At 39.9% G+C, this 14,063-nt stretch overlaps 1 protein-coding gene across 3 annotated transcripts in view; it reads left to right on the top strand.

Annotated features, from left to right (window-relative positions):
- The window catches only part of SLC4A4 (solute carrier family 4 member 4), a 336,295-nt gene that overhangs the window by 263,643 nt on the left and 58,589 nt on the right, over positions 1–14,063 (top strand). For all 3 annotated transcript variants that reach the window (XM_004596192.2, XM_058667227.1, XM_058667228.1), the window contains one exon: positions 10,230–10,300. In XM_004596192.2, coding sequence (XP_004596249.2) covers positions 10,230–10,300 — 71 coding nt within the window. The remainder of the gene's footprint in view (positions 1–10,229; positions 10,301–14,063) is intronic.

Below are 14,063 nucleotides of genomic sequence, written 5' to 3'. Positions count from 1 at the left end.
GCAGATATGACATTGAGTCATAAAGACCCACTGATGTTAAGATGTATGCTGACTTGATAATTTCCTAATTTAAAAAGCACTTAGGATGGAGTAGACATTGAGTATGTGGTGGATGTCATAATTAGAATTCATGAAACATGTGCCCAGGGGATACAACCATGCAGGGAGCTCCATCTCAGAGAATGGGAATTATACGGCTAGAACCACCCTGCCGGGATGTTTCAAATATTGGCTGCTTGGGCATATTTAATTGTGGGCTTTTGAACTTGCCTTTTAATTAATTATTTGTATCTACACACACACTCAAATATGTTTATGGAAAAGTCTGTAAGCTGATTACTTAAGCAAGTTTGAGTAGTCATTCACTAAGATTTTATAAAGGAAAAAGTTACAGCTGTGCTGTGTCGAGGTTTGATGTATTCATAAAACCAGACAAGGGCTTTTGGCAGCACACCTGTCGCATGGAAACAAGAATATCAACCCTGGCAGCTCCATTCCCACCTGAGGCTGATGGAAACTTGTGCTTATTGTTTTATTAGTTCAGTGTTGGCTGAGAAGGTAACATGAAATAAGGAAGGCAAATTTTCAAGTGTTCCAATTGTGGAGAAATATAACAAAAGTATTGTAAGTAATTTTTCTTCTACACAGGATCTTTGCTTTGACAGAGTGATGAGGGTTGAACTGATACTACATATGGGTGGCAGTCGCAAGCCAGAAGTGGTGGTAGCTTTTTCCTTGATCATCCCCCGACCTCACTGTGACACAGTTTTGAAGGTCTGCCTTTTCCAGGTTGACTAATGCCAAGTGTGTGTTTGGGGGCAAGTTTCTTTTCCCAGGGAAGTTGACATTCTTTTTCCTCATCTGCCAAGTGAGGTTAATGACTTCAGGTGCCTACCTGAAAGAATTGTGTAGAAGAAAATAAATGAGCTACGATGGTGCGTTTCCTAACGTATTATATGTGAGGAGATGCTACCTTATTGCTACCAGTATTGCTGCTGAATTGCTCATTGAAATTTAGGGTTAGAACTTAGACTGTGAGTGATGGAGTATCAGGGCTGCCTTCATCACCCTTCTTTCTGGTTACACATTGTTGGGCAGCGGGCCTCTCTGCAACAGGACGGTGGGTCCTGCACGCACTTCTGGATTGATTCAGAGGAGTGGCCTTCTGAAGGATGTGTCCTAGAACATGGTTTGTTTCTAACACTATAAAGAGAAAACCTGTCTGTGATCTGGAAAATGTCAAATAGGTATTTGCGTGTTCATGGCAATCTCAGCTTTTACAAGATCCTGTAAGATTAATGATTGTGTATCTCCCTCATAACCGTAATACTTTCTGACTACCTTGAAAGCTTCCCTATAGGCTTAATACTTTTTACTGTGTGGAACTACCATAAGTTTATTACTTGTTGTTAGCAAACTGAAAATTGGTAGTAAGAGAATAACACAGATGCATGTACAGATTGAGTAAGTATTCTAAAAACAACAAAAGACTGTCTTTCATCACAACATGCACTGAGTAAAAGAATTCAATCAATGAGTCCATAATATTTAAACTGGCAAATGTCTTGTTTACTGACACTGTGGCAGTATGTAAGGATGAGTAGCAACTGCACACACACAGATCAAGTTGGGATTCTGTAAGAAACAATTTCACAGAAGTAGGAATTGAAGTCCATACACACAAAGTAAGCTTTCTTTGTGGTCACAGTAGATCATATCCTTTTTTTGTGGTCACAGTAGACCGTATCCTTTTGTGTGGCCACAGTAGGTTGTATCCTTTTGTGTGTGTGCTTTGTAAAGCACACTCTTCCTCTTGAGTTCCTTCCTGATCTTTCTTGTTCTCATTTGCTTCCATAAAACTTCACCACTGCCTACTTTTCTTTTTCATAATGCAATTATTTTCATGCCTTCGACTGAGCCCCATTTATTGCTTGGTGACTGATGTCACACACCTTGTATTCCTGAAGAGATGAAGAAGCCAAATAGCAAGTCACAGGAAAGGAAATAAGCCGGAAGTTTGCTATCCAGCGGGCAGATATATGTTTTTGTATTACAATTCCACTTTATGAAGATATCCAATAGTGATTTATAGAGCAACAGTAGATGTCATAGTTCCTGGTGCTTTGGTGGTAATGTTACCAAGGCATATGAGAAAGGAGACAACCCAAATCAGAACCGAGGGTGAAAGTTGAAGGATAGTCATGTAGAGGACAGTTCACTTGGTCTCTATTTCATCACAATGCTAGTGTTCTAGCACATGGAAAACAGTTTGAATTTTTGTCCTACTGCTAATGCATAGCAGGAACTTGATCTAGGCTAATTGCTCAATCTCTGTCTCAACATCTGTGAACTTGTGTTGGAAATTGTGCCTATTCTCTATAAAGACCAAATGAGATCGTGTGTGTCACATTATTTGGCAGCTTGTGGACAATGAGTAAAAAAAAAAATCTCTTGTACGTTTCTCAACTATGTGACAAAAGATGACCTAGTCAGTAAATCTTTTAGTTGTATTCCTTAAAGGAATTCAGACTTCAGTTTTCCCCAAAACTTTCCTAGGAAAGGATTTTTAACCAGGCTTCCTCTGTAAGACAGCCCCACTTCTTAAGAAAGCAGTGGCCACTTTTCTGCTAATACAGACTAATACGGAACACTGAAGCTATGCATGAAGAAAGAAAAATAAGAAAAGAAGTGTATTGTAAGAAAATAAGCGTATTGTAGTTAAAGTGAGGCTACTTTCCACAGAACTCCTAGAAGATCCCAATATGAGGCGACAGAGGCCCCAAAGACCACCAGAGAAAGGAGATGACCAGGAGTCAGCTAACTGATGCATTGATTGAGTCTGATAGTGAAGCTTATATATGGGATGATAAACATGAAGCCCAGAGCATTAGTAACAGTAACCTGATTGGTCTCCCCCAACTTCCAAAGCCATCGATCAACTTAAAGGTCAGTTTTAGATACAGTCTTTCTGAGGGGAGCATCCTGCAGGCTTGATATGACCATGGCAGTCCCTAATTGGGTCCCTCATGTCCCCACTGCAAGGTGGGAGCCTACCAAGCTGAGGAAAACAGGATATGCACATCCGTCTCAGACTGCCTGTCAGCCATCAGGTCAAAGTGGGGTCTGCTTGCCAACAAGTGGGGTCTCAGTTTGCCAAGCCCCCTGTTGGTTTCCCCAGGACCTCCAGCATAGGCCAGCAAGGCACAGATCCTTGGATGAGGGCACATATTAAACTGTTTAGCATCACCTCCACTGAACTGACGCCCCACCACAATATTATGTGCTATATGCAGTCATTTAGAAAAGAACTTTAAGGTTCTAGAAGTTTGCAGAAGAACCTAATTCATTCAAAAACATAAATGTTAGAATTTTCTAAGTAGGGAACAGGATAATGGACACCTTTCTGTTTCCCCTCACTTCTCTCTTTTGCCTTCCTTCTTTAAAAATTTTTTATTTATCTCTTCATTTGAAAGAGAAATTTCTGCCTCCAAGAATCAATGGGAGGAGTTGGGATGCAAGCTTAGAAATTGAAGTGGGATGCAAGCACGTCCCGTTGCATATTAACCCTCACATCAAATATTCACCCTGATCCCTTTTATTTCTCCTTCATCATCAAAAAAAATTTTATTAGGAATATAGTTCAACACTTTTTACAAACTCTGCTGCTTATAACAAAGCTACACGTACATACTCACACAGATGTTATTTTTTTCTACTAAATATATTTTAAATATAATGGCACTTTTTAAATGATTTGCGTAGATATTAGAAGCAAATGTTTACTCTGGTCCTCTGTTTATTTACCTAAGGTGGAAAGGTTTCAGTGACCCTGTGCACTCAAGTGCACATTAATATTTTGGAAAAGTCAAAGTAAACATTCTACCAGGTATTGCTTTTGTAACTGGAAGAGAAAGAAGCCTTGCTAAAAATGATAAATTGTGTAAGTATAAAAATCCCCCAAGGCGATGCACATAGTATTGTTAACAAAAGGAAGCCATTTTATTGATTAGTTATTGAAGTTCCAGGGAGAACATGCTTAATAATAGATAAGTGATTAGGCAGTATAAATCTGTCCTCAGGCATTGAGTGCTTTGTTGCCTACAGTATCTCTAAGTAAAAGATGTTCTTGGGTCCGGCGGCGTGGCCTAGCGGCTAAAGTCCTCGCCTTGAAAGCCCTGGGATCCCATATGGGCGCCGGTTCTAATCCCGGCAGCTCCACTTCCCATCCAGCTCCCTGCTTGTGGCCTGGGAAAGCAGTTGAGGACGGCCCAAAGCTTTGGGACCCTGCACCCGCGTGGGAGACCCGGAGGAGGTTCCTGGTTCCTGGCATCGGATTGGCGCGTACCGGCCCGTTGCAGCTCACTTGGGGAGTGAAACATCAGATGGAAGATCTGTCTCTCCTTCTCTCTGTATATATCCGGCTTTCCAATAACAATAAAATCTTTAAAAAAAAAAAAAAAGATGTTCTTTTCCTTGCTGTGAAACTGTAAGACTGGGCCAAGCAATTGTGAGTAGCCATTGCTTCTGTTTCCAATTTTTTGAATTTGTTTCATGGCATGAGAAGGCCTCCAAAACATCTAAAATAGTTATCACTAGAGGGGAATTTCTATATTGTTCCTTTCTGTATAGTAATTCTATTATCCTAATGAATACTGTGCTCCAATATCTTGTACACAGTAAAAAGCACTGCTATGGGCCTGGCGTGGTAGCCTAGCAACTAAAGTCCTCTCCTTGCATGCACTGGGATCCTATATGGGCTCTGGTTTGTGTCCCAGCAATCCCAATTCCCATCCAGCTCCTTAGCTGTATGTAGCCTGGGAAAGCAGTGGAGGGCGGCCCACAGCCTTGGGAACTTGCACCTACATGGGAGACCCAGAAGAGGCTCCTGGCCTCTGGCTTCGGAACAGCTCAGCTGTGGCCATTGCAGCTGCTTGGGGAGTGAATCAACAGACAGAAAATCTTCCTCTCTGTCTCTCCTTCTTTCTGTGTATCAGATTTTCCAATAAAAATAAAATCTTTACAAAAATCATAAAATTGTACTGCTACATGGGTCTTCTTTGGGCCTGGATTATTGACAATGTATGTTTCATAATTAGAAAGCCCTTTTATAAAGCATTAAAACATAGAAGAGGATCCTATTTTATCTTCCTCAAAGTGTGTTGCATTATACGCCATTTTATTTTACTGTTTGTCTCTTCCCTTTTTATGAAGGAGTGTAATTATAGACTCATGAATGGTAAAACTAGGAAGTGTGACTTGATGTAGCCTTATGAAAGTTTGCATTTAAAAGAATCCTTCACCAACACTGTTGATATTTTATCATTTGTGGTAATATGGTCTTCTGAGAAAAACAATAGAAATTGGGAAGAAGCCATCACTTGTGCTTGTAGACCACTTTAGCAGTTCTAACCTGTATTGTAGCAGGTTCCATGTAATATTTACACCAAACAGAAAATAAGAACCCTTGAATTTGTGTTATCACCATGACCTGAAAATTTTCCTAGACTTAGGTAAGTATAAAACACAGTCTTGGAGTAGTTTCCCCAGAATAATGTCTATAACACATTCCAAATGTAATGATGCATGAGTGTGGAAGGGAAGTTTTGTGTAAACATGATTAAATATAATCCATCCAGTTATCTGTCATAGGTGAGCCTTGTAGTTGCCAACACGGCATCTGGTTAACTCAGGGAGGATGCCTGTTCATTGAAAAGTGTCATGCCTTGAAATTACCCAGGGACAGTGAAAGTCTTAGTGTTGGTTAAATTACTCAGGTAATCTGAAGGGATAATAACAAGAAAAAGTAACGAAAAACTTTGTCATTTTAAGACTTAAAGCTGAGATGTTGGCAAATAACTTCTCTAAAGCTGCCTTTTGCAGAATTTTCACTTTATTTTCCCTACAGAAAGCTTTCTTGTCTTTTTATTGATTGGCCTAGACATTTAAAGACTCTGTATTTTCAGCTTTATCGAGAGATTGTAGTGCACTCATGTCATCCAGGACCCCTACAGAAGTCTGACAGAACCAGGGAACAAGACGTACATTTAATGAGAATCTTGTATCTTTTTTCCAGTTGCTCTGTTTCCTCAAGCTGTTGCTTAAATAGAATTGAAATAGTTTCACTATAATGGGAAATACTCTTGAAGTTTTGCTGGTTCACATCAGGTTAGTCTGTTTCATATCACTGGGTCTGTAAGAGGCCCTGTTGTGAATAGAGAATCAGATAGAAACTTCCTTGGGTAGCAACCAAACGTTAGATACTTCACTAAGGAGTTTTACCAAACTACATACACGTACACTTCTTCTCTTCTCTTCTTTTCTTTTCTTTCTCAAACATTTTGCTTATATGAAATAAAAAGCAGCAAAGAAACACACAGAGAAATCTTCCATCTGCTGGTTCAGTCCCCAATGGGTGCAGCAGGTGGCTCTAGGCCAGGCTAGAAGCTAGAGGGCAAGAACTCCATGCTGTTCTCCAACATGGATATCAAGGCCCCCTGTACTTGGGGGATCTTCTGCTGCCTTCCAGGGTGCATTAATGGGAAGCTGGATAAAGAAAATAGTAGCCAGGTCTTGAAGCCTGCTATGAGATACTGATGCCGCCCAACCACGGGACCACTCCAGCCCCCATAACCTGTATTTTAATAACATAATACTGTGTATTGAATCATCGTCAAAACCTTGAGAATTAGCTGTCATTCTGCTGCAATCTTCAAGTCTTAGAGCTAATGGTCTGTTTTCCTTTATTTCCATCATACATGATATATGACACCAGACTGGCAATTTTGTCTGCTCTTTATTATTTAACTTGCATAATAGGTTTATAAGATTGATGATTTCAAATACAGTTACAAGTGAGGGACTGATGGGTGACAGAAGTGAAGTGACTTGCTCAAGTATATGGGGTGAAGAAGTTTGAGGATGCTCCGAAGAGGATGGAGCTCGAATTCAAGCCCGGACAACCACTCGGTGCTCTCTACAATGTGGGGTGGGGGGTTCATCAAAGCTGACATGTGTGACCTCAGCAGGTAGGTGTTGCCCAGACTTGACCTCATGACCTCCAGTGATCTCATGCATATTTCTGATGGTATAGTTCCTGCCATTGAATAGCTCCTGGGCCTGAGTCTTTGGAGAATCAACTGGGAGAACTTTTAACCAGGCAACTGGTGGTTCCTGTTGAGGAGGTGGACCAACTATGACACCTGACACACAGGGGCTGCTCCTTTATTTCTGCTATAACTTGCACATACACAGTCCCATGTGATTCCATTTTGTTTCTTCTCCAGGACTCTCATTACACATTAAGGAGGAAAACCTAGCGTAAGTTGGAAGAGTTACAAACTTATAGATGTCTATGACTGGGGCCATTAGTGTCTTTATTCCAGAAGATTAGCTAAAATTTAATCCACAGGAAGGAGGAACAGAAGTGAAATATTGTGGAAACATCCTGAAATCACCAGTTGGACAGAGACTGCTCCAGTGAGAATTGGTCAAATCTCAATTAGCCAGATTCCTAAGGCAAAGGGTTTCTTTGCTTTATAAGCTGTGCTGCTAAGCCAGTGGTGAAGACAGAGTACAGTGCTTTTCCATTTGACCTTTCCAGAATCCTAATTAAGAAGATTAAAGATTCCATTTGAACAGATTTTTCTTAGTTGCCAAAATATTGGCAGTGTGCATGTATCTGGATCCAAGTGATGACCCATAGCTTTTCCAGATCATTCCATTATTTATGGATTTGACTTTATCTTGCCAATTTATATTTATGGAATTGATTTATTATATATTTATTTTGAAGTCTTTCTTGATGCAGCTGCTTGTTAAAATCAGTAGAGAAATATTATGTACTTTTTTATAGGCCTTTAGATATTGGTCTTTTGGGATTTTGAAAGCCAATCTATGTTTATAGCTTCTCTCAGAGGGAAACTGGAGAAAATTAAAGGAATTTAAGTGAATGGAATTGATATGTATCCAGTTGAAAGCAATTTCTGAAAGTTTAGATAGGAATCCTATTTTAGTTCACTCCTGGTCTTTAACAGCCATCATTCATTTAGCAAAGTAGGAACCTTCAGTGTTTTTCCTCTTCACTCCTTAGCTCGTGTTTTTAGGGAGAGAAGTGTGTTTCACAAGGTCTTCCATCTCCTGTGACCGGAAGTCCCTAAAATCCGTGTTTAGGACGCTGGCTTGATAGCAGGAGTGGCTTCCCAGACACTATCTCAGTGATACTGGGATTTCACACACACTTCCTTCTCCCTCCCCTTCCTCTTCTTCTGCCTCTGCTTCCTTCTCCTCCTCTTCCTCCTCCTCCTCTTCTTCTTCCTCTCCATCTTCCCCTTCCTCTTCCTCCTCTTCTGCTACCTTTCCCTCTCCTTCCCTTTACCCAACCTTTTCCTCTCTCTCTCTCTCTCTCTCTCTCTCTCTCTCTCTCTCTCTCTCTCTCCCTCTCTCTCTCTCTCTTTTCTTTAAAAGCTCAAACAAGAATTTCAACTCTCAGCTGAGACTCATCATCTAACTTCGGCGAGTACTGTCCCACCTTAAATTCTGGGTGAGCTTGACTTTAGAAATGTTGTGTAGAAGAAGGAATGATGGAGGTTTGGGTGCCAACTCTACTTTTACTGACTCTATAATCATGGCAAAATAACCTGGTGTGTCCTGCGTCAGTGTCCACCCAATATAAACTGGGTATCACTGGGATATGCTCTAGGATATTTTAAAGTGAACAAATGGAACAATGTAAGAAAAATATAATTGTTACATTTTAGAACAAAATGGTAATAGAACCTAGATTTTGTTTGTGATAACTTGCCAACATTTTCTTTTTTAGAATGGATTCTTGTTTAAGTTTTTGGGCCAAGCATCCTTTGGCCTATCCTAATATATTCTACAACTTGTAATGAGACAGAATAAGAAGAAACACACAGTGCAGGTGTACCTGTCATACTGTAGCAACCAGCTTTAGGTCAATGGTATTTCCATTCCAGAGCCTTTGAACAAAGGGCTCCACCAGTGAATGAAATTGGCACTCAAGCTGAGTGCCAGTTTAGTTTGCTTTCCTTTCGTTTGCTTTCCTTATCTCTCATTTCTTTTGGCTTTACTTCTTGTTGTTCTTCTTCTTCTTCTTTTCGTTCTCTTCCTCCTTTTTTTTTTCTTGTTTACAGTGCCCTCTTTTCTAACTTTCTTAACTGACACTAAGTAAGTATGTGCAAGTCTGTCAGTTAAGAGCCAGACTGGGTAGATTCTAGAGTAATACAGTGAATCAGACTTGCTGCTTCTATTCTAGCCTCGTGCACCTCACATTCTAAATTTCACGTATTAAATAGATCAGTGCATTTCTTCTTAAAGCTTTTTGTAGGTAAGATCTCACATATGTAAATTCAAATGACAGGTCAGGAGCTTGGAGGGACTTAAATAGTAATTAGCAATTTGGATATTAAATGAATTGTGTGATCCATAAAGAGAAAAATCTGTGTTTATAACATTTGCAAATATTAGGATATTTTTGTGAGTTATCATATGTAAAAATTTAGATAATAAGGAAGACATGATAAAGAAAGATATTTTATTCACTGATTTCTTTTAAAATATTTTGCTTTAACAATCAGACCTATTAAAATTACTAATGATAGAGTTTTAAGGGGAATATTAGTTTAATATTCCAAAAGTGATAGCTTGCAGTGTGCAAATGATGAAAATTCACATGACACTAATCTTTAAAATTAAAGTTTCATCCCTGTTATGTTAATTAATATTTGGTATATTTTGTTTCCACACATCTTGCAAAATCTATTCTGTCATATGCAGTTCACATTTCTAAAATTTTCAAATTAGTTAACTCACAGTGAAATACCAATTTATGAGATTTCTACACGAACCCAGTGGTCAGTTTACTCAATTATTAGCTCAATTACTACCAGTTTTTTCTTTCATTAGACAAAATATATGCAGTGCCTTTTAGTTAATATGAATTTAAAATTTTTCTTCTGAAGCCTGAAACACATTTTAATATCATCTCATTAAACATTTGCTATTGTTTTGTATCAGATTAAAGCACAATAGTTGCATTCATATCTGTTTTGACAGAAGATAAAAATTGTTATAATAAAGAAAAAAATCACTGAGCACTTATACGGTTATGGAAAACATCTTTAATGCTGGATATATTTCTTTCCATAGCCAATTATGCATTCAAATTTTTCTCTTTGAGTTTTAGCTAAAAACCGTCTCTTTTTTTGCAGCTAATATCTCAATAGCGAATGACACAACGCTAGTCCCAGAGGAATTGCCAACTGTTTATCCTGCTGAAATGGTAAGTGATTTACTATTTGAAGTCCATGTATCCTTGTTTCATGTTTCAACTTCTGTTTGTCTACGGCTCCAATCATAATATGCTATGGCCTGCCTTTCAGCAATTTTGGCGTAGACTATGTATTTAATTTGTACAGGGCCAGAAAATAAGGACTTTTCTCCATGCTGGTCAGCTTTTAGTAAAAAAAAAAAAAAAAAGTCTATTTTTGCTTTTAAAACCAAAGCTGGAGCCAGTATTTACTCTTACAATATGCTTTTCAACCCCTTTTAGGAGTGTAACTGTTATAGCCCATTATTAGTGACCTGAAATGTTTTCCCAGGGGACAATGATAGATATTGAAAAATGAGAGCCTGGTATTCTTGCTGTGCTTCTAGCAAGGTTAAGAACGCCTCTGCCCAACCAAATGGAGCTGTGTTCTCCTCACTAAGGCTGATTGTAGCGGGACATTTCCTCTGCCACTTCGAATGGACTGTGGTCCTGTCACATGATATCCTTTCCCATGGCTTGTAACCAAGGATCTTCAGGGGACTGGGACTGAGCTTTGAAAATGAGCTGTTTTGCATGGAAGGTCGAATACTAGAGAGAGACTTTTGTGTTGGAGAAAAGGGAAAAGTGCTGCTTCAGACTTCCAATTGTGCGCCTTCTGTGCTGGATATGGAGTCCTACCAAAGAATATCAATCTCTCAGTTATAAAGCAAGAGCCCTAATACCTTGAGCTGACAGAATGCCCATCTCTTGGGAGACCAGAACACTTGTGCAGACATTATGGAGCGAGTGCCCACAACATCCCTTTCAAACACACTGCTTTGTGTCTTTCCTGAGCAACTCTTGCATGACCCCATTTCTTTCTTTTCATATTCCATGGCCCTGTTGACCCTTTCTGCTCCCTTTTTGACTTATTTCCTGTTAAAATTCCCTCGGACTTCCCCCAAGCCTTACTTCCGTTTTTGATTCTGTATGCTTGCCTGAAAAGGTACACATGAAGCCACCTGAAAAAAAAAAAAAGAGTTCAGATTCAGTCTTGTAGCCTTTCAGTCTGTGACCTAAAAGGATTTGCCTAAAATCTATGGAAAAACACTTCCTTTTAGACTTTAACAAATCTTAATTCATATTCCTATTATGATAAAAAGTAATGTTAATGAAAAACATGTTATTTTGTAATAAAAGTAGTTAATGTTTCTACTAATTTAAAAAGGGATTACTTCTCAATTCTTTTTATAACCAATCAAAGAAAACGCTCAGACTAGTCAATATTAGGCAGGTTTTAGAAGAGATTCCAGTAATGGATATGTTTTATCATAAGCTGTCTCAATAAGATTCATGGAAAAGAAATGGAAGTTCTGGTTGCCTTCTCCTATGACTATGAAAGAGGACATAGAGACTCAATCATCATTGCAATTTAACTGTCATTTGTAAAACATCTTCTAGGAACCAAACATGTTGCATACATTCTCATCATTATAAACCTTAATATGTGTTGCAATTATTAACCTCAAACTCCCAGGTTTAATTATCTTTACCTCCTAATGAGTAAAACTGAAGCTCTAAAGGTGAACAGCCAGTCTTGTATCAGATTTGTAACCATCAATTAGTAGAACAACAATTTTTGTACTGGTGCTTTTAAGACCTGTGCTGTTGCCAGCACATCAGGATGCTGCAGGGCACAGCAGAGTGCCTGCACATTCTCTTACCGTCCATGTTGGGGGCTGCTGTTATTCTGTGTGGTATTATTCTCCTTCCACTTGGTTGCATGGCATCCTTAACTGAGTATGTTAGTGGGAGAAGTCAATTGCCTTTTTAGGCTGTGGAGGTCAGTACTTGGCCATGCCAGCTGTGCTGCCCTGGGCCTTTTCAAGGAGAGACACTCTTCAGGTATTCATGTCCTTCTTTGCAACTCAGCAGCAATTAACTGATAGAGAAGGTGCAGTGCAGGTGACATGCAGCCCCCTGGCCAGGGAGCTGCCCCTCTCGAGGCCTGGTGCGCCTTGTCGGAGGAAAGAAGACCTTTGGTTTCATGAGCAGGGAGACAAGCATCCTCCTTCTGGGGATAAGTGTTGTGCTTCGGAGAAGAGCACAAAGTAGGGCAGGCCTCAGTAGTATTCAAGCAGAAGGTAGAAGTCTAGGAGAGGTGTAGTTCATCCTGAGGTAAAGGCAGGTTTTGCGTTGTTTCCTCTGAGTTTAAGAATCCTTCTTTGCCAGATCTCCTGCAGGCTTCTCGCTGAGCGTATTCCTGTAACCTGCATACCCAAATCCTTAGAAGGTCCCTTGGAGACCAGCTGCAGCCTGTCTGTACTATTTAAAGATTTATTTTAGGTATTTGGAAAGCAGGTAACATGGAGAGAGGAGAAAGAGATCTTCTGTCTACTGGTTCTCTCTCCACATGTCTACAATGGCTGGCTGGGACTGGACTGAACCTGAATGAGGCCAGAAGCCTGGAACTTCATCTGAGTCTCTCATGTAACTGCTGAGCTCAAGTACTTGGCCGTTTCCCGCTGCTTTCTCAGGCACATTTTTAGCGTGGAATTAAACTGCAGATTGAGCAGCCTGAACCCAAACCGGTGCTTGTGTGGAATGTCACCATTGTCAATAACGGCTGAACCCATTGTTCCACAATGCAGTGAGCTCTAAGACCCAGTGGCTTGCAGTTAACAGTTCCCAGAGCGAGACCATTGTTACTCTCTTCTCAGGAGGTGTTTGAAAGGACGTTAGTATTTGCTTTTTCATAGGAAAAATTTAATGATTAAACTGAGGCATACAAAATGCACAGTTCTGATGTGTTCATTGAAATGAATTGTGACCATTGCATACTCTTGTACCTCTCATTCAAACAGTAAAGAAAGCTATTCTACCACTTCAAAAGTTACATGAATCCCCTATGGCTTGTCTCATCAGAATGCGTCAGCTTTCCCAGTCATGGGAAGCCTCCATTGCCACTCAACTGTCCCTACCCTCTAAGGGCACATAACGCAGCCTTGAAATACTTCTGAAGGCCTTGGAGCACTATCGTTCAGCTCTGTTTCCCTGTCTCCCAGCTGCAGAAAAGGTTTTCTTGCATTTGAGGAGGCTGTATGTGTTGGGATTGGGCAAGATTTTTCTAAGCTCTCCTGTCCAATCCCCCAGTCCTTGCATTACCTGTGCTCTTGGCAAAGAGCATTTGGAAAAAGACTGGGGGCATGTGGTTATGGATTCTGTTACCCCAGTCAGCATGCCTCTCTGAAAAATGTAGCGAAGGCGTGATAGTTTTCTTCTTCCTTCTTTCCATAGAAACGATGTCTTCTACCTCCTTCCTGGTTAGAACTGAGCTAGCCAAGGGTTGTTTTTCTGCTATGAAGGACTTTTCATGTTCTAGAATGTATGTGGGATTTTTGCATTCTCATCTCCTTGGTGGACTTTTAAAAGCTGTACTTTTATAGTTCATCACACTTGTTTTGGTTGTTAGGAGGGGAGTGATAGTCTCCTGCAAAGTCTTGTAATCTGAGTCACCAAGTAGGTAAGATAATTCAGAGTACTTCAAAGCGACTCAAATTTATGTTGCAGATGATAAGGTAAGGCAGAGGATCACTGCAAATCTGATTCACCTGGCATGGGGTAAAAACCTTAAACAGCACATCAGAGACTTAACCTTGAGGCTTTTGTGGTGCTTTGTTCATTGTCATTTGTGTTCAGAAAGCCACATATCTTGCTAGTTGACACTCTAGGGGGGTAACATAGGACCTTTCTTTTTTTTTAATCATAATTATATTACCCAGTGAAGCATATCATG

This window comes from Ochotona princeps, chromosome 7 (assembly GCF_030435755.1).
Source record: "Ochotona princeps isolate mOchPri1 chromosome 7, mOchPri1.hap1, whole genome shotgun sequence".
Classification (NCBI taxonomy): Eukaryota; Metazoa; Chordata; class Mammalia; order Lagomorpha; family Ochotonidae; genus Ochotona; species Ochotona princeps.
The sequence above is the reverse complement of the archived record's forward strand: the minus strand, read 5'-3'. Positions and strand labels throughout refer to the sequence as shown.